This window comes from Buteo buteo, chromosome 11 (assembly GCF_964188355.1).
Source record: "Buteo buteo chromosome 11, bButBut1.hap1.1, whole genome shotgun sequence".
NCBI lineage: Eukaryota > Metazoa > Chordata > Aves > Accipitriformes > Accipitridae > Buteo > Buteo buteo.
In genome coordinates this window covers 42,295,087-42,309,257 of record NC_134181.1, presented here as the reverse complement: position 1 = coordinate 42,309,257, position 14,171 = coordinate 42,295,087, and the positions used below count along the sequence as shown (strand labels likewise).

General features: G+C 43.6%; 1 protein-coding gene across 4 annotated transcripts in view; it reads right to left on the bottom strand.

The window, feature by feature from the left end:
• Positions 1-217: 217 nt before the first annotated feature.
• RNFT2 (ring finger protein, transmembrane 2) overlaps positions 218-14,171 on the bottom strand; it is a 33,518-nt gene continuing 19,564 nt past the window's right edge. For all 4 annotated transcript variants that reach the window (XM_075041842.1, XM_075041843.1, XM_075041844.1 and 1 more), the window contains 4 exons: positions 10,703-10,852; positions 5,999-6,064; positions 4,850-4,951; positions 218-3,110 (listed from right to left, as the gene is read on the bottom strand). In XM_075041842.1, the coding sequence (XP_074897943.1) occupies positions 2,976-3,110; positions 4,850-4,951; positions 5,999-6,064; positions 10,703-10,852 (453 nt within the window). In that variant the 3' untranslated portion in view covers positions 218-2,975. The remainder of the gene's footprint in view (positions 3,111-4,849; positions 4,952-5,998; positions 6,065-10,702; positions 10,853-14,171) is intronic.

Below are 14,171 nucleotides of genomic sequence, written 5' to 3'. Positions count from 1 at the left end.
TTTCCACCCTCACCAAAGCAAGAGCAAAGCATATGCTCACTGCTGACAGGAGTTCATGAAGGCTCCTGTTTATGGTTGGATGTGGCTTCTCTTTTTTGTAAAAGGAATTTCATATGCTGAGACTCTTTGTACATATTTATAATGACTTTAATAAAAAAAAAAAGAAAAACAACTGTTCAATGGCAAAAAAAGGCTACAGTTTTTATTTCCTCTCTGAAATTGGAGACAATAATTTCCTTCCATAACCCTAACTGTTTTCCCATCTCATAAGTTGTCATTAGAACTGAAGTTTCCCCTGTATGCTTTCTGGTCCAAATGTCATGTTCTAGGATAGGGTAGAATCGTCCTGCCTCACAAAACCATCACCATAACTTACCTGAGGAGGGAGGGTTTGACAGACTGCTAACAGCACAGAGCTGTTTCTTCCACAGCATCCAGGCCAGAAGAACAGGGACTAAAGGGTGTTGGTTTAATTTAACAGCTGTATAATAGTGACCTGTAGTAAATTCTTTATCTTGCAGGAATTAGGAGGATCTTTGTTATGCTTCCAGTAGAATAAATATCCACAGCATAAAATTTCACTTTCTATTTAGCACTAATTAATTTTAACAGAGCAGTGGAGCACTGGCTGGCCCACCGAGTCTCAGGCACCCATGGCCTCTCAGGTACAGGCTCTTCCCATAATGAAGGCCTTGCATACGGATCGCGGTGCTGCATTTTGTCACTGAGGTATCTGAATAACAACTGACACTGCCAACTGGTAAAGAACATTCAATAAAGAAAAAAAAAAGGACTACAAGAATGCAAAAAATATTCCCTGTACTTTCCCTTTGATTGCCTGCCTTCCTTAATCACCAAATAAAAAATAGTAATTTTGAAACAGTGTATCAAATACTACCTGTAGTGTTAGGCTCATATCCACCTTTTCGTACACTTCTCCAAATACATTTTCTAGGAGCATTTAGAAAAAAAAGCAGAATTAGAAGTGGCTTTTCAAACGTTTTGAAAGCAGATACCACCAACCCTTTAATTAATTGGCATTGCACTGAAAACTGATGCTGAAACCTTTCATAAATTGCCTGCCCACAGAATCAGTAATTTTGCCTTTTCCTGGTGAATATACCAGACTATCGTACATAACAACATTTTTATGCCCACTGAAAACCTTGCTTCCTTCCTTACTGAACTCTCTTCCCCCATCCCAAAAAGGCTTTTCCCATTGGAGATAGCCACTGGATTCCTTCGCTTAGTTCTCCACTTTCATGGGATCCATTTGACAAGAATCAAATCACTTTGTTTTGGAAAGTAAAGCTTTTCCTCCTCTACTTCCCTGTATCTCCCAAGCCAGATTTGGACTATCTTCCCTGCTCAGGCTCTGCCTCTCATCTCTTCTCCTCTAGCCGTACTGAACTATTATTTCCAAAGAAATGTTGAGCCTTAATCCTGTTACCATTAGCTCCTGTTTGCTTTAATTCTTCTCCCTGTGGAGTTTCACAGCAGGCGGGGAAGGCGGCAGTCAGTACATACACATAGGCTCATTTCCCCCAGGTACAGTTCTTCCTGATTACCCACTCAAGTGCGATTGTAACCTTACGGCCATTTCCATAGTAATGAGCATGGAAGATGCCACAGTTGCCTAATGAGGCACCTTCTCTGGGCGTTCGGCAAAAAGCAGAGGTTGTTTAGTGAAGGAGAAAGCTCCAGCGAACAAACAGCAACTATTTGCATGCAAGGGCCACTGCAGCACCCTCAGCAGAGATGGAAATTGCAGCAATATAAAGTACGTTAATTCTCCTGTTAACAATACAAGGTATCTCCTCGAAGAGCTTTTTCTGAAGCGGAGGTGTTACAGTCAAGTCTCTGCCATCACAGGTGGATTATCCAGCTTGTGTGTAAACCAGGCTGGCTCCTGAAGCAATGCAGCTGCTTCATTATAATTCTGCCCTCAAGCTAGTAAATCTCACTAAACCCAGTCTCCTGATGCCCCAGCACTTCTGGTATCAGCAGTGCTGTATGGGCTCAGTTCTGTGTGAGCACATTTTTTCTGGTTTTGGACCCAGGCAGGTTCTGGATGCTGAGTGGCACTGGTTTTTAAAGCCAGTAAGCCTTGCCTCAAGTGGCTGCACTGAGGAGCATATTGCAGAGATACCTGAATTTGTGAGATGCTCTTGGTTAGGACCTTAACTTTTCACCTAGACAAATCAAACTTGACTTTAAGCTCTCCCTGCCTCCCACTGTTCTCCCCATGTGCTAGGAAATCAGAAAGTCTTATCATGAAAATTAAAGAGGAAAAACATTCCCAAGAAAAGCAGGTGTCGTTTCCAGCTTCACTAGCATGGTCCTTCCCAAGTTCCTTGAGATTTTATTAAGATGACAACACGTGCAATTTGCGGCATCAAATGCAAAACACAGCTGCTGGGAAATGATGTTTCTCCAACCCCAAATAAACTTTGGACTTGAGGTTCCGAAGCACTGTTTTGGAAGATTTCTCAAAGGTAATATAACAGCAACAGTGTAATTCTATGAAGTTACAGATTCAGGGAAGGTAGGACCATTTAATGTGAAAAATGTCACCAGTGGTTTGAGGCAGAGGAAGACAGCTTTCTTCCAGTATACCAGGTTATACACATGCAATTCACAGTACGCTTTCTGTATACACACAATACTTATCTATACTAAAAGCACAGGAAAAAAGGAAACATCCCAGGCAGTTTATAACTGTGTAAGTTCAAGAAAAAATCTTGGCTGTAGCTTAGCCATGGAGTTTGCCATAACGTAAAACACATCTTTCTTGCCTTTGAGGATAAAGTTTCTGGCTAGTAAAAATTATTGTTCTGTTGTCTCCCGGAGAAACAGAGCTGGAAGAAAGACTAAGACAACAAATCCACAGGCAGCTAACAGGGGCATGGGATCATCAGATTTTCCAGCTTTTTCTTCTCTCCACATGTTATTCCATTTGTTGGTATGTATTGGTTTTAATACACCTGGAAATGAGCAGAGGTGGTGCCATCTTTCCAGCAACGCAGCGTTTCTACTGTGACAGAACGACAAAGAGGACAGGTCTTCTCCCTGTCAAACCAGAGGCAGAGGCATTCTTCACAAAACACATGCTGTGGAGACAAAAGGGCATTATCACCATGAGGGCAGGAGGTCCAGTCTTGTCACCAATTGTGCGCACTCAGTAGGACAGCCATGGAAACAAGAAATTATTCAAGTTCAGGTGGACAGTGCAGCTGATTAGCAGTACTCACGTGATATGAAAAATAAATCCCAGCATTACTAGTACATCAGTTTGCCAAAGCTAATGATATATTACTCTGTTTCTTAATATAGCAATAGAAAGAAACATTAAAAAGGCCTATGACATTCGGGTTAACAAAGTAGGTGAGGGGCTTTTCTCTACCATGTTTCCATCCTCAATTCCCTGAGTTATTTTACAAGTCTTTACTTAGCTCAAACAACCCACTTTCTTCCCCTTACTCCCTATTGCATTTGCTTTTTTCTGCTCACATCACCCATCCTAATCAGTAGCTTCGCAGTCCCAGTTTCCCCTTCTCTATAAACATCAGTTTTCAGCCCTTATCTTCTCCTCTCACTTCTAGACTGAGCCACAACAGGATTCTCCCTCCAGCCTGCCTTGGGTACTAACAAAGATCAGGAGGGACAGCTGTCCAGCACACAACCCCATCTAGCCCCAGACTGGAAGAGCAGGAATAACGCAAGAAGGGAATATTAGAAGCTGTAAAAAGCTGAGATGTCCTCAACATATGTGGAATCAGCAGAAATGTTAGTCATCAAAATATCAACTCTGATAAACACAAACAAAGATAGCTTCTCTGGGGCTTATAGCTCGATAACATCTGCACAGATGTTCACAAGAATAGTAAGAGGCATGTTTGATGCACAGGTGACCTACTTGCTTTAATTTGATAACCTTGTTACAAAGCATGGGAATGTTAAAGCTCTCAAAAAAAAGCTCTTGAGCTTTATTTTGATATCACAAGAGAGCATATATCCCACCAATTCCATTCTCAGAAATGGCTGAATCATTCTGCCTAACGTTTTCCTGCACACCACACATCAGCCAGAGACAGCCTCCAGGTTGCAGAATTTCAACCCCAAAAGACAGAGCTTGTCCGAGTTACAACTGACTGAAGAGAAAATCTTGGGGAAGCATCACCAGTCTTGCCACGAGGCAATGCCTTCAGATGGCCTCTGATATATTAACAGAACCCATGGCAGTGTGGTGTGTTTGAAGGGTTTTACCAGATTAGGACTGCTGCATTACTCAGAGCATGCCACTCTTAAGCTCTAGGTTTTGCCAGTTCTTACCAAATGAGAAACAGGACAATTCTGAGTTACTGGCAGTGGTGACCAACTTCAATATGCAGAACTACTTTTATTCCTGTCCAGGTGTTCAGAGGCCAGACCATGATTACACAGGACTGCACTAGTCTCCATGCACCCTATTAGGCTCATTCTGGATCTATGCACCTGTCGTAGCACTTGCTCATAATTCAGTTGGCCTATTGACTAGCCAGTCTCCCCAACGGTCAGATAAAAATGTCTTGCATTCTAGATCCAAGATCTGGACTGCCAACTGGCAGTCCCTGGACTACAAAGCTGGTCTTCTCCATCTCGATAGCTATGATCAGTCCCTAAAGAGTGGCTCAGCTATCATGAATCACTGGCTATCTGGAAGAGGGCAATAAATAGCCACTAGGACCTAGTTCAAGACCCACCAAATTATTTTAGAAGTACCTAGGCTAACTGTGCCTCTCCCCAGCTGCAGAAGTTAACCAAATGAATGCCAATGGGGGAACCTGACGTGCGAAGCTTGCGGTCTTACCTGGCACATAAGAATCAAAGGTTCCCTGAATTCTGCTTGGCAAATGGCACAGATATCACCTGCCTCACTGCACTGCTGGCTGGTAGCACGAACTCCATAGGTCTGTTAGGGAGAGATGGAAAAAAATCCCAATGTCAAAGAGTTTGAAGGTAATCTGGTTTGTGGCTAAGCACATACATTAGACACTGTTTTTCACACCCAGATTCCCTGCATGACCTGGGAAGGACATGCGTGTTACATCACTGTGTATGGGGAAGGGAGATTTGGGCACCAGCACACAGAACACAGGGAGTCTGGAGCTCTGTGTTGTCTGGTTTGTTTTCCCCTCGAGCTGACTCCATCTTTTAGTGCCTCCACTTGTGGAGCAATGATAATGAAATTTAATGAGCTCAACAGGGAGCTGAAAGGATTAATTCAGCATCATTTGCAGAGGTGTTTAGATAGTGGGAGGTATTATTATTAGCAAGTTAGACAATAGAAGAAAGAATAACAGCAGCAGCACCCACAGGCTCCATTTTTCTTTTTAAATATGTGGAAGGTAAATGTTGCTTCTTCTACTGTAACAGTAATAGGGGAAATGGAAACATGCTGAGGAAAAATGACCAGCCCAAGCCCACAGAATAAGCAAGGCAAGCTCTAACAAACTTCTATGATGTTATGTTCCTTTCCTCTACAGTCTTTGATTTTACCATTTTAAAACATAAGTCACAGTATTTCACTGCAACAGATCTAAATATCAGTACTGTATAATGCGAAGCCTGGGATAATTTCTGTGCACCGTAGGATCTCTTTTAATGTCATTGCACATCAGGCACTACATACTTCTATTTAAAGTCTTTCTCACACTCGGCACTACAAAGTTTTGTCAGCTTCGTGCAGTTTTGGCCTCAGTGGATTAATCCATATTACACAGGGCTTCCAATCAGACAAAACAGGCCAGGCTAGCAACAATCTCTTACCACAACTGGGACAGGGCAGGTATCAGAAAAGGTTCCTAACATCCCTGACAAGAGATACCAGCTTATCCAGCCATGGGACAACAAATTATTTTATTCTATGATCCTGGTACACTAAACACTTTTCAACTCCATCATTCAATAGTAACAAGGTTCCACCTATGAAACTGCTTTAATATGTATGACTACTTACCTGTGGGGTACAAAGGACCTTCAGTGCCTTTCGGACACTTCCCACACGACCACAGATGTCAAAAGACTGCAATAGAGACATGCCATTTTAGATACTTTTCACAAAATATGTGTGTGTGTCCCCACCCTGTGTGTGTGTACAGTCCACAAACTCAGGAAACAGTGTCTCCAAATGGATACTTGGAGGGAACAAAGATCCAAAGTAACAACGGTGCCAAGAAAGATTTCATGGTGATCATGAAATATGTAATAAATGTGAACTGACAGTGGAGAAGGGTAGCCAAAAAAGCTCTGGTAACAATGGACTGCAAATCAGGGACTTTACAGGACAGAAAGAGGAGCAGACATCAGGGGGTTGTGGTAGGGTAAATTGCCCAGCCCCACTAAGAAGGAAAGGGCTAAAGTGGACCCATTCCCACACTGAGAACTGAGTACCTGAGAAGCCCAGAAGTGAGGTTAGAAAACTCTGCGCCTAGCTTGAGAAAGAGGGAAGGAAGGGCAGTCTTTTCACATCGAAGAGGCAGAAAACGGCTTTCCTCAGCCTCTGGGGAAAAGGGGGATTTCCAAGGCTGTACGCCTCTGCCACACAGCTGACACTTCAGTGCCCAGATGATACTATGAAAGAAGGAGTGGGAATTGCTTGTCCTGCTGCAGAGAGTGATTTAGCGGAGTGCAGTGATTAAATGCTACCAAGAGAAGAACAGCCTGAGGAATGAGAAGCAGGACTGAGGCTGAGTTGCTCCCATCTGCCTAAAGAGTGAGAAACTTCAAATACCAGGAAGGGAGTGAGTTTCCAGCACCTTGGTACTTTGCAGACACCCAGAGATGGCCAACAGCAGGGGCAACGCCAGGTCCTTTTTTTTCCCCCTCCCTTCATTGCCCAGCAAACATGATGTAACTGCATCTAGAGAGCAGCGCTCATTCTGGGCTCCTCATTAAAGACTAAAAGCAGTTCAGAGAAGGGCAGAAAATGAGCCTGCAGAAAATGATTTCTGAAAAGAGACTAAAAGACATAAATATTTACAGCTTGGCTGAGCAGTACAAAAGTGGTGGGGGGGAAGATGATAAACTGCCTACAAATATCAAGGGGCTGAGCAAGAGCGGAGACACTCAGCATTCTTAAAGTGAAGACACAGTACTACTAATAAAAGGGAAAACAGCTTGAAGACCTAATCCAGTATGTCAGCTTCATCTTCCCTATCTGCTGGCAGAACACAGGGAAAAAGACACTATGAACTAGACAAGATATGAAGAAATGATTGTGTGAAGAACAGCCCTGCATTAGCTGGGAGAAGGGCCAGATGCGGCTAGGAGGGCAGGGGAAGATATGATGCAGAATACGCAGAGCTGTAGTTGACTAGCAGTACAAAGGCACCAGAATGCCAGGAGTTGGCTTTCTATTTTTTTTTTGGTTAGCATGATTAAGTGGGCTCACTGCAGGGAATGCCAATGAGATCATCGTGCAATAGATGTGGAATCAAATGAAGGCACCAATAATGCTTCCAGTCAGCATGTAAAAAGGCTCCCAGGGTCCTTCCAGTAATGCTTCCAGTCAGCAACTAGCACTTGAGGCTGCAGACTACTACAGACTTTTTATCTTCTAACAAGGATAGGGATCAGCTCTTTTCCACAGTCCAATTCACAGCTTTTTCTGGTTGCTTTGCTTACAGGTGACTTCTAATGCCTTTGCTCTGGCTCTGATGTCTCCTCTTCTCCCAGTCCATTTCCCCCCTTCAATTTTTTTTCCTCTGGAGTTTCCTGTACCCGTAAAAGATGTGTGTTTCAGTAGTCTAACATCTATTTATCACCCCATGCACTGAAGCCTATGTTGCATCAGTCATCTTTCTAGCAGTGTGATTGCAACAATTGGGTTCATAGGCAGTGAGTGCTTCTGTTCAGGATAGGCAAAAAGTAAGACCTGGATGCCCTTACTGATGAACACCTGGGATTTCTTCGCCAAAATCAGAGGTTCATGTTTACACAGTCCAGACAGAGACACCAAGACAGCGCCCATCAGCTGCACTATATACAACGTTCTGAAAGTCGAGCCTGCCCTTTGTGTAGGGAAAGGGGATGCAGCCCTAGCTGAGCCCTGGATTTTTGCCAGGAGCACAGAAGGTCTGAGTGCCAAATTGGCTTCTGTGGTTTTTATAATGTGGTTTGTGGGTTTGCTAATGTGGACTCCTTTGGGTATATTTTCAGTGTCTCAGGCAAGGAATTAGACCTGCAACTCTTGTGATTGTAAATGGGATGCACACACCTAGTATTTCATGACCTGTATTGGAAGAGTGTGCTCCCACTTCTCTTTCACTTCCAAGCAAAGTCTCTAGTGTGCAGAGGTCTAATCCTAACCTGGACACAGCTGTAGTACTAAGTAGTTGCCACAGAATGACCTGGGACCTGTTCTTGGACCTATCACCCTTCAGCTGGCCTATCCCTCCATTTACAGCTCTGATGAGCTAGATGAATTAAAGGAAGAAACATGCATGTTAAAGGCATAGGTTGTAGCCAAGGCACTTTCACAAAAGTGTGCCCCACACTCCTGGTCCTAAGTTATAGTCAAGGCCAGTAAATAGCTGTCCTTTTCTCACGGAGCTTCTAAATAACAGATCAGCAGAACTTTTCAAAATAAGGTTTCTTTTCCAATCTAGATCATCACAACACTACCTATAAAGGCTTCATAGTACAGAAATGTCAAGTTAACCCATAAAAAACTGCTTGCACCTATGTGTCAGGGCCCTGAGTGCATTAATAGGCCTTCGTGGCCCTGACAAGCCTCACCTGGGGTCTCCACCCACAATCCCTGCCCATGGGCCAGGAGCTCTATTTAAGCTTAGCCCTGGAGGCCTCAATTCATGTCTGAGCTGTGCTATGCAAGTACTAATTTCCAATTCAGCCACAGCCATGCCTCTGCCTAGCTACAGATCTTACTGATCTGGGCATCCCAGCACATGGAGTGACTTCCTACCCTCACTTTGCATCTGTCTCATCATTATGGCTATGCCTTGCAATTGTTGGACTGTGTCTGACCCTGGCTGCCTTCACCAATCTTGATCCTGACTTGTGGATTGATGTTCTGGCTTTATCTTGGACCTGCCTCCCCAGCTGAAGATCTGGACTCTTTGAACCTGGCTACTGCCTCCAGGCCTGCCCTGCCTGACTTGTTTGGGCCCTGGCTAGTGAGGCCCTTGTCCTGCCAGCTATGTTTTTGTGCTTGGCTCCCCTTCCTCCAAGGAGCAGGTGGGTCCCACTGCTTCTTCACACTATGAGGACTTCTCCAGATGTAAGAAATGGCATGTAGAACTGCAGGTAAGCACCCCTTTTCCAGGTGTTGAGTAACTTTTCCAAGAAGGGACACCAGAAATATCACTTGAAATCTGCCTTTGTAATTGTGATCTGTATACCTGACCTCACAAGCCAGAAGGGTATGGAAGGGTTGGATGCTGTTGCCTAGAGCAGATCCAGACAATGACACCTCTGAATAGGGCAACAATGCTCTCCCACAGCACGGAGTAAAGAGCAGGAAACATACAGCTGAGAGAACGGATGGGTGTGCAGGGAACTACACTGGTTTCATGTGCCTTCTATTCTGGCACGTTTGCTCTGTTTCTGGTTTGATCATAGATCTGCTGTGATCAAGTTGCTTCAATTCCCATGACCTCCTCTGCCTATCTTGCTTACAAAAACTGGTAATTCCTTGACAGTAGGGGTTGCATTGCCCCATTCCTATACAATATATAGCTGCAACTGCAGCCACATCTCATATGAGAACTATAGTATGGTTTAGTATTGCTTAGCAATCCATTAGCCCTTTTGAGCTGTTTTCAGCTCAGATATATTTTCTCTTCTCTGTTCTTCAGTCTGCTTCTACAAAGCCATAGCCCCTTTCTCCTAAGCAGAAACAAGTATCAGGGCTGCACCAAGCGTGACTCACTTGGCCTTTCTCAGAGGGATAAATACAAGTGTATCATTGTTTGCTTCAGCTATGGCTCTGCCTCTAGGCAGGGTTCAATACACGCAATTAGAAATACAACTATTTCTAGACCTCAGACTTGAGATTCTTCTAAATAAGTCACACCTATTAATTTACAATTATACAGGCAGACTTTGTGCTCTTAACATTCTTATTTTTGAGGAAACATTAATTACTCTTGTCCATCACTGAGATCCTGGACTTGTATCAGCCATACCAGGACCTAGAATGGGGCCAGAACCAGCTGTTTTATCTAGGCAGGACTTGGATGACCCTCTCTCCCCCTGCTGCATTCAGCACTGAGTGACAGAGTACCTACCCTGCCTTGAAAGACTTAGAGAAAAACATTTAAATGTCTTCAACCTTCCTTTCAGGGTTGCATCTAGAAGTCTGGAGACAGCTAACATCTATTCCAGTACTGGTCCCCCAAGACCCTACTCCCATTCTCCTCTAGCCTTTATAGAAAGGTATTAGAAAGCAACAATGACTTCATAAGCCTGATGCAACACTACATGAGCAGTCACAGATCTTCCTCTAGTTCACCGATGCCCACATCCTAGTGAAGCAAAATGCCTCTGACAACTAAAGCACATGGTGTCCCCAGCTGCTGCAGCTTCCCTTCCTGGGTAGTGATAGCAACAATCAAGAGGTATATTTGTTCCCTTCAACTGTGCTTCTTTTCTCTGCTTTTGCTACAGCTTCTACAGAGGTTATTAATGAGGTGGTACTTGCCTTGCAGAGGCTATACAGGATGATCAGGATCCCACCTAGGAAGTAGCTGCTGGATGGATCATCTCCCATGATGTATTTATACCATAGCTGGATGGGGACAAGGGAGCGGAACAGCTGGCTCAGCTCCTCAATAATCAGATAAAACTTTCCCTGTAAAACAACCAAAGAAGTGATACATGGTTACTATCAGGAAGTCAAAAGAAGAGCACTTAACAAGTGCAGAGCTTGAAGCTTATAGGACTTGTGTTCACTGTCCACCTATGTGCTCTGTTAAATGGTGCAAAGACCAGTATTCATGAGATGCAGCTTTCTTTGCAGCCATTTAACTCGATACCTTGAAAGGATAACTATTGCTTCGCTGTTTCATAGTGTTCCTCTTGCTCTGTCACTTTTCCAGCTACTCTATCCTTTTGAATCTTAAACTTTTAGAGCACATTATGGATATACACTTTATTGCATATCTGGACAATGCTACAGAACAGTAGCAGCAGAGGTTAATACTTACAGGGATTAATATGATGTAAATTGTAGATACTATTAATAATGAGAAAAGGAATGCAAGGTAGGTCTCTTTGATCTTATACTCCTTCTGAAGGTACAGGGATTAAATGTAAGGTGACATCAGTCTTCCCGACAACTTTCTAGATAATCCCAAAGAATCAGATTAATTATCTATTTGCCTGCATCCTTCCCCTTCCACTCAGGTGTGTGTTGGCTCTTTTACAGTACACAGATAAAAACTGGTGCTGGGGGAAAAAAAACAAAACAAAAAACCCAACAACCTCAATGCATTTTAAACTTACAGATACCAAACCTTCCCAAGGACCTTACAGAAGAAAAGCGGGGGGAGGGGGAAAGCATGCTGGTTGAAGTGCTTCTTTCTCAAAAGAGAGTCAAAGAATGGGCAACATCCTTTGTAAAGCTTCACTGAAGCTGTCCTTGCCATTCTGGTGTTTAGTCCAAGTAGAAAGCTTTCCTTCCTTGAAGGATACCTGCAAGGTAACATGAACTTCCTCCTGGCTTACTACAACCATGAGGTGCAACAACTAAAATGGATTTTTCTTACCACATAATTTCTATTTTAAAGCACCTAAGATTAGGGAAGCTGGCTAAATAAGGCTATCTAATTCAGGACACCCCCCCCCCCCCCGCCCCGGTCTTAATAAGGACCTGTTTATGTTCTGTCCCACATTGTTTAAAAGGGAGAACTGGTGACAGAGCACTAGGTCAGGGCAAGCTGTGAGCCCAGAACTATGCTTAATCTGCAATGACATTATCTGGAGTGAAAGATTTGGTTTTGACATGTCAAAATTCTTCTACTTGATAAGCTCATGGAGAAGAGGAAATTCCCCTGGAATTTTGCTGTGTTGTCCCAGTTAGCTTTGTCATCAGTGATGTCATCACAGGCCAATTGTTAATTGGTGAGATTTGGAGTGGGGATTAAGTCCTCTGCAGTCCATGAGGCTAGCAACAGCTAGCGCCCTTCCCTAGGGTCTCAGAGATGAGATCACTCGGCAGGCCATCCTGCTGTACTGAACAAATCGAATCCTTCAGAGAGCTCTGGCATTCTCATGATCTCATATCCCCCCGGGGACAAGGAGTGAGGTCACACCAGTGGTTGCTAACGGACCTGGGCTGCTTTCTTCCTCTCCCCCCATAGCCCCCCTCCTTGTTAATCCCAGGTGGCATCACATAGCAAAAATGTAACAGCAACAATCTGGGGTCCTAAATGCAAGCAATTTATTAGATTAGCACAGAGGTCTCTATCCAGCCTCATGTTTCAATACAATCATCGTTTATTTCAGGAGCCCCTGTGACAGAGGGTCGCAGTCTGCTAATGACTATGCTGTCACTTCCTCCCCTTCACACAGGCAGCTCTCCACCTCCCCCTCCTCAGCCAGCTCTGATGAAAGCTACCAGCAAGCTAAAGGCAGCAAACTGTTTGCTTTCTCTGACTCGTTCCTCCCACCAGGCTCACACTCATCATCTTTTATTTAACCTTGCTTCCCTAGCAGGCTGGGCTGGGACAGGTCACTGCTTACTTTCTCATTGCATCAGATGGAACTTCTGGATCCAGCATTTGCGGCATCAGAGCTGAAATTCTTCTACCACAGAAGCTTTTGAGGCACTAAAACACTAGAGCCCACAGCAAGACGTAAGGAAAGATGGGTCACAGGGACTCTAAAATAAACATGCAGCAAGGACAAATTTCAATTTTCTAACCACATAATCTCTACCCTTTGCAAAGCTTTCACAATTCCTTTATGCAATGCAAATCTTCAGTTTTCAACGGTAACTGCAGGGTATCAGGATTTCTTAGAAGCTAGATACCTGTTAACACCCTCACAAGAGAGGTTTTAAATGGATGCATCTCTCCATCCAGGCTATTATCACCACCCCCTTGACCATTTAAGAAAGGCTTGTTGATAAGCTTAGAGTGATTACAGCTAGAAGGGAAGCAATACAAGGACAGCTGAGCATCATTGAGAACTAGTCCTACAGTAAATTCTTACAGAAATTTAAGTCTTGTCAGGCATCTCAGTCCTCAGTGCAACACACCAGCCCTTTTTTAAACTACAAGTGCCTAGAGAATCAGAAGTAGTTCTACAAAGGGCTGCAGCAGAAGTGAGGTCTTCCTTCTGATCCAGAAGCTTAGAAAACAAGGGTTGTTCCCTATAATTTCAGCAGCAAAATTTAGTCTTCTGATAGCAGTAACTTACTGCAGACAGCACCCATCACTCGTAAGCACACTCAATATACCTTTCTGTCTTCTGCTCTTCAGTTTTGTTATATCTTGGCTATCTAGTTGAAGTTTTCAAAGCCAAATCTTTGTCTCAAGCTGTATTTTGCCTGAAAAATTCAGCTAAAGTATTTCAGCTATTTCTCATCAAGTTAGGAAGAACTGTGTGTTATATTAAGCACAAATACAATTATTTCTCCTGTGCATCTGACTTGGAACAACAGCTTGAAATAAGGTAAGGCCTGCTTCCGTTAAGTGACTTTTTCTACTTCATAAAAATCCATGTAAATCTGGGAATCTTCATTTGAATACACTCTATAGAGATTGAACAGTTCTCCAAGATCAGCAAAAGCTATTTTTGGTGAGCCTGTAAGCCAGTCCCAATGCATGACTGGATTGTGCAGGAGCCAGCCCTCCAGAGCAAGTATATCTGCCTTGCTGGACTGCAGAGATTAAATAGGATATTACCTGAAATTACAGCTCCTGGTTAGGGTAGAGTCAGATACCAGAAAAGAGCCTCTATTCTGTTCTCATCAAGCCCTTGTGACAGGTTGGAGTAAAGCCTGACTAAAAAGTAAGAAGTACACTACTTACTCTGCTTCCTCTGTAGGGTCAGTTACTGAAAAAGCTGACAGTCTACTACTACTGTTATCAAACACTTAATTAGCACAAGTGGCAAAGGACTGTGCTGTGGATCTAATTATAGCAACCCTGCTGATGAGCCTTATG